At 50.4% G+C, this 5,206-nt stretch overlaps 1 protein-coding gene across 1 annotated transcript in view; it reads right to left on the bottom strand.

The window, feature by feature from the left end:
* Positions 1–1,257: 1,257 nt before the first annotated feature.
* The window catches only part of LOC310857789 (teashirt homolog 3-like), a 31,210-nt gene continuing 27,261 nt past the window's right edge, over positions 1,258–5,206 (bottom strand). The window contains 3 exon segments of the mRNA XM_083763674.1: positions 1,258–3,714; positions 3,717–3,736; positions 3,738–5,206. The exon segment at positions 3,738–5,206 is cut by the window's right edge and continues 377 nt beyond it. Of these exon segments, the coding sequence (XP_083619800.1) occupies positions 2,270–3,714; positions 3,717–3,736; positions 3,738–5,206 (2,934 nt within the window). The 3' untranslated portion in view covers positions 1,258–2,269.

Below are 5,206 nucleotides of genomic sequence, written 5' to 3'. Positions count from 1 at the left end.
CTGAGGGAACGTATCGGGGCTAGATTTTACTTCGTATAAACACATTCAGTTGAAAATCAGTTATTTTCAGTTTGCGATGCAGCATGGCCGGGCTTGCGTGCGTGCACGAATGTGTCTGTGTTGTTCGCGTGTGCGACGAGGTGGCCCCCACACATGGATTCTCAGAAAACCCAAATACTGTATATTTCTCATTAAATTTAAATGGATGGGAGAATTTCTCATTTCCAACGTGGCACCGAGCCCGCGACATGTCGGGCCTGATCCGTCACCGCTTTGCCAGTAACGTCGTTAAGATCCAAAACGCCTGCTTTGGGGAGGAGGGGGGAGACAGTGCACCTGTCTATGCGTTTCTCCTGTCAGTTCCTCTCAACGCACACATATAGGATCTGCTTTTTAGTATTATTTTTTCCAGGGGACAGTCTTGGCATCCAGGTGTGTGCCAGATCTGCTGCGTGTGCCCAGGGCTCCTGATGGCATCCAAGCCCCCATGGTAATCAGCTCACTGTGCCTGCTGTTGCAGCCTCCACCTCCTCACTACTCCTCCTCCTCCAGTGGCTCGTTGCAGAAACATCTGGTGGTTTTACATGCAGCACACACCACCTGCCAGACAGACACCTCAACACCCGGGCAAGACGCAATAAGGAGCCGAGAAAGCAGTGCTCCCCGCCGCTGAGTCCTCCACCACACAGCACCAGCCACCAGTGGACAAAAAGTATATACTCCCAAGTACACAAAGTATTCAATAGTACAAAGTTTTTTTTTTTTTTTGAATAGGCCATTCATTGCTGAAATTTGTAAACATAAAAAGAAAAGTTGTTTTTTTAATAGCGAAAATTGCAGATCTGTTTCACTATATTTTAAATAGGGCTTAAGTGGGTGATTCATAATATATTATTATTATTATTACCCATATTATATTATTGTAAGTACAATATTATTTCTATTTGAAATGATAGTGCTACAGTACTATCTACACTAGTAAATGTACTTACTACTGGCCACCACCACACACATATCCCTGAGGATGAGGATACATACTGACTGACAAACTGGTGGCACTGCATATATCTGTATATATATAGTTTTAGACTTGCATGCATTAAATAACGTAGTTAACATAGTTCATGAAGGATAACAGGCAAAAACTATGAACAAAATAAAAATAATACCATAATAGTAATGTAATAAAATGAACTAGTTCAAATTAAATGTGTCAGCTGCATCAAGATGAAAGAAAACACAACAGCATTATGCAGCAATTAAGTCAATTTAATCATAGAAGCACAAGGCATTAACATATCTGTAATTTTTTTTATTTTATCAAATAACATTTATAAAACTATTGTGCAAAACAATGTCATTTTTATCTTCTTCAAAGGCTCCGCACCAGTGGATAGTCATTGTCCTCTTAAATTAGGAAATATAACAAGTATGCATAATTTAAACAGCAATGGTAAGCTTATATACTATATTTACATTTGTACACAGACCTGGTTGTTGGGCGCCCCATGACTCAACGATAAGGAATGAGGCGACTTTTACAATCAGCAAGAAAGTCAATAACCTGTACAGGGGGGAAAATAATGATATAAAGAAGTGATGGAATTGTCTTGCTGTTTGGCAGACGCCTCTAAAACATGATTTATACTTGGTTGTGCGCTGTGACGTGCACCGAAAGTAGCCAAGGTTGTAGATTGACAATTCTTGTTTGTATAAATCATGCTTAGGAAACCCAGGCATTTGGCTATTCTTTAAGTGTTAAAAAGTTGGAACAATTTCAAACAGCGTTTTTTTTAAATCTGGACAGGACTGTACAAACAACAGTTAAAACTTGTCAAACATGCAGTCTACAAGCAAATCAAAACCAAATTCACAAAATAGGAAATAAATACAACAGTATAGATACATTTCAAGTTACTATACCTTTTTCTGTCAAAAGAGATTAACCAGAATCATGGTTCGGCTCTGTCTTTACTTACTATTGGCATACATAGTAAGGATAGAAAACAAACATTACTTTTTCTGGTGAACTATCCCTTAATAAATTTAATTATCTTTGACTTATATGTTGAAATTAAGGAGTTTTGAAATGCAGAAAAAACAGACACTTTCATAGGAACCACCTTGTGCTGACAAATGTTGACAATAGTTCATGGCATCTTTGTGCATTTTCACACTTTTTAAATAGGGTCCGTTTTCCTTTTTTGATTTAGTTGTGGACTCAGCCATTCTACATGTGTTTTCCAGTATGTCCATTGCTGAGAGTCCCTTAGTGTTTCTCCACCTCACTCACATACAGCAGATGGTCCTCTGGGGACTTCCCATGGCTCTTGCTGAGGTGCAGCTTGATGGCGTGCTTGCTGGCAAATTTACGGACACAGAGCTGACAGCGGTACACCGGCCCGCTGCCGTCATCTTGTGACTGTGGCGACAGGAAAGAGTCCAGGGGCACTAGCTTCTCCGTCAGAGTCTTAGAGTCTCTAACAGTCTGTTTGGGGGACAGTTTGGCCAAGTCCCTAATTCTGAAACCCAGGTGGGCTTCCAGGTGGCAGATATAGGCAGCTGGGGTTCTGATCTGCGAGGCACAGTCACTGCAGTAGAACACTGGCTGGCCCGAATCCAAGTTCTTCAGGAATTTGGTTCTGCCGGTACGCCTCAGTTGGTATTTGACGTTAGCCAGCCAGTGGCTGATGGTGGTCATTGATAGGCCAGTGAAATGGGACACGTGCATTCTCTCCTGCGGGCTGAGGTCATTGATGATGTACTTCCCATCAGATGTCTGCCGTAGACCGCTGGCGAACTGGGCCTGCAGTAGGAGCAGGTGCTGGGGATTCCAGTTGGAATGACGGCCCTTGCGCTTGTGACCATGAAGAGACCCTTCCGCCTCGTCCGGGGTAGAGCCCACCACCTCTGCCCTGTCCGCGATACGGGACCGCTGGGGTGGCTTGGGCACGTGGTGAGACTGCGTCAAATTCCGCAGCATGTCTGATATGTCGGACAAGGCGTTCTCGTGGAGGGGGCTGCTGGACGTGTAGGGCGACACCACTGTCAGCTTTGCAGGGGTGATGAGAGCGGAGGGAGAGACAGATGATGCTGTGGATGAGGGGGTCAGGGGAGCAGAGCCCACAGAGCCTCGTCTGTCACTCTTCCCTTTTGTCAGGTCCATGGGTTGGTCATCGCTGGGCTGGCAGAAGCCACGGTCCGCTTTAGGCTCCGGCTTTTTGGTCTGTGCAGGTGGGGCGGCCACAGCGGCTCTCTCGCCCATGCTCTGGCTCAGCCTGGAAAGGAGGCTCAGGGGATCTTGGTTTGGCAGGGACGGCTTTGCAGCCTTCCCAAGGTGGATGTTCATCACTGACTGAAGAGCACTTAGGGGGTTGACGAAAGGCTGCTCTGGAGGCAGGTGGCCCGTGATGATGGCGGTGCTGCAGCTCAGAGCAGAGGCCAGCGGGGATTTGACGCCGGACTCTCTCTTGGGCTCTGTCGCAGGGGACGACCTGTCACCGTGGCTGCCTTTGTCACTGTTGGCCGGGGTTACGGCCCTCCACTCCCGAGGCGAGTCGGCTCCTCCCTTGACGGATTCGCCAGCCTCGCTAGTGCAGGGCGAGAGACGCGGCTCCCTCTTGGGAGACCGCTGCCTCACGCTCTGCTCCACTTTGGCTACTTTCTCGGTCACCTTCTTCACCAGCTCCTCCATGGCCTGGAAGTTGTTGCTGGGGAGGGGGGAGGACTGGGTGAGGGGCGGGGAGATGAGAGGCTGGTTCTTGCAAAGGGAGGAGAGGGAAATGTCGGCCCCGGAAAACATGAACTTGATCGGGGAATTCTTCTCCGAGCCGACATGGGAGAGCTTCAGGGCGTTGGGAAACTGGTAAGCAGCATGGATGCTGGGGTAGCCCCCCCAGCTGGGGTTCCCACTCTGAGCCTTGCTGATGGCCGACGTCACAGTGTTCTCCAAAGACTTGAGGATGTCCAGGCCTCCCTTGGGGCTCTCCTTCAGGTCCTCTTCAGTCAGATAGTTATACTTGGAAGTGTCAAATTTTTCCTCCTTCTCTTCGTCTTCCTCCGTGCCTTGGACGTCGGGCGCCTGCTTTTCACTTTTGATCGTCTCCTCCATGGTGCACACCTCCTCCACCTCCTCCTTCTTGATCTCTCGGAGGGGAGGGGAGGAGGCTGGGGGAGTCGCAGTGATGGGCGGGGGCGGAGGGGAGAAGTTGGAGGGAGCGAGTGGGACTGACTGCACCCTCTCCTCGGTGGGAGTAGCCACCCTCGCGGGGCTTGGGCAGGTGGCCTCGGGGAGCGGCCGGATCCTCTTCCCCACAGAGCTGGTCACCCGCAGGAAGTGGCCTGTCACCATCATGTGCGTCCTCAGCTCCTGCAGTGTATTGTGGGAGCTCCCGCACTCCATGCACTTGAGGATCTGTGCTTTGTTGGACTCGAATTGCCAAGCGTAGCTGCTGCCGTTCTGGTGGCCATATCGGTTATTAGGGGCAGCGTATGGGCTGAAGGGGCTCTTCCGTGAGGCGTCACTTGTGTCCGAGTGCGAGAGCTTGGATTTGGGGGTCCCTTCTCTAGAGTGCGGAGAGGCGGCGAGGTCCAAACCCACGAAGCCCCGTTTCCTAGAAGATATCGCTTTGACTGCCACAGGAGCCACGGGCTCCTTCAGAGGCACTTTCTGGTAGTGTTTGGTCTTGATCATGTGGACGCTGAGATCCTGGAGGGACTCAAAGGAGTGTCCGCAGTACATGCATTTCAGAACCTTCTGGGCGTCTTCCTTCCCTTCCATTTCCATCAGTGACCGCTTGCGGGGCTTGGACCATCTCTTCCCGCCGCTCCCAGCCCTGTCGTGGTTGTCGTCGCGGTAGTGACCGGTGTCATTCATGTGCACTGTCAGTTCCACCAGGGTGTCGTAGGCGGCACTGCAGCCCTTGCAGCGGAACTTGCTCGCCCCGGTGAAGATGGAGCCGAACAGTCTGGGGTTCTGCCGGTGGAGCTGGACCGTGCTGAAGAGACTGGGTTCGGAGTGAGCCGGGAGGCGGCCGTGGGAGGCGTGCTGCTGTAGCGTCTTGGCTACCGCCGACTGGTGCCAATCGTAGCTACTGCTGCTGCAGCTGCTGCTGCTACTGGTGCTGTTGCTACGAACCGGCTTCTCCACGGGAGCTGCGGTCTGCGTGGGTGCGGGGTTAAAGTTCAGAGGTGACCAGAAGGAGCT

Source organism: Protomyctophum parallelum, assembly GCF_964188405.1.
Source record: "Protomyctophum parallelum genome assembly, chromosome: 4".
Taxonomy (NCBI): Eukaryota; Metazoa; Chordata; class Actinopteri; order Myctophiformes; family Myctophidae; genus Protomyctophum; species Protomyctophum parallelum.
The sequence above is the reverse complement of the archived record's forward strand: the minus strand, read 5'-3'. Positions and strand labels throughout refer to the sequence as shown.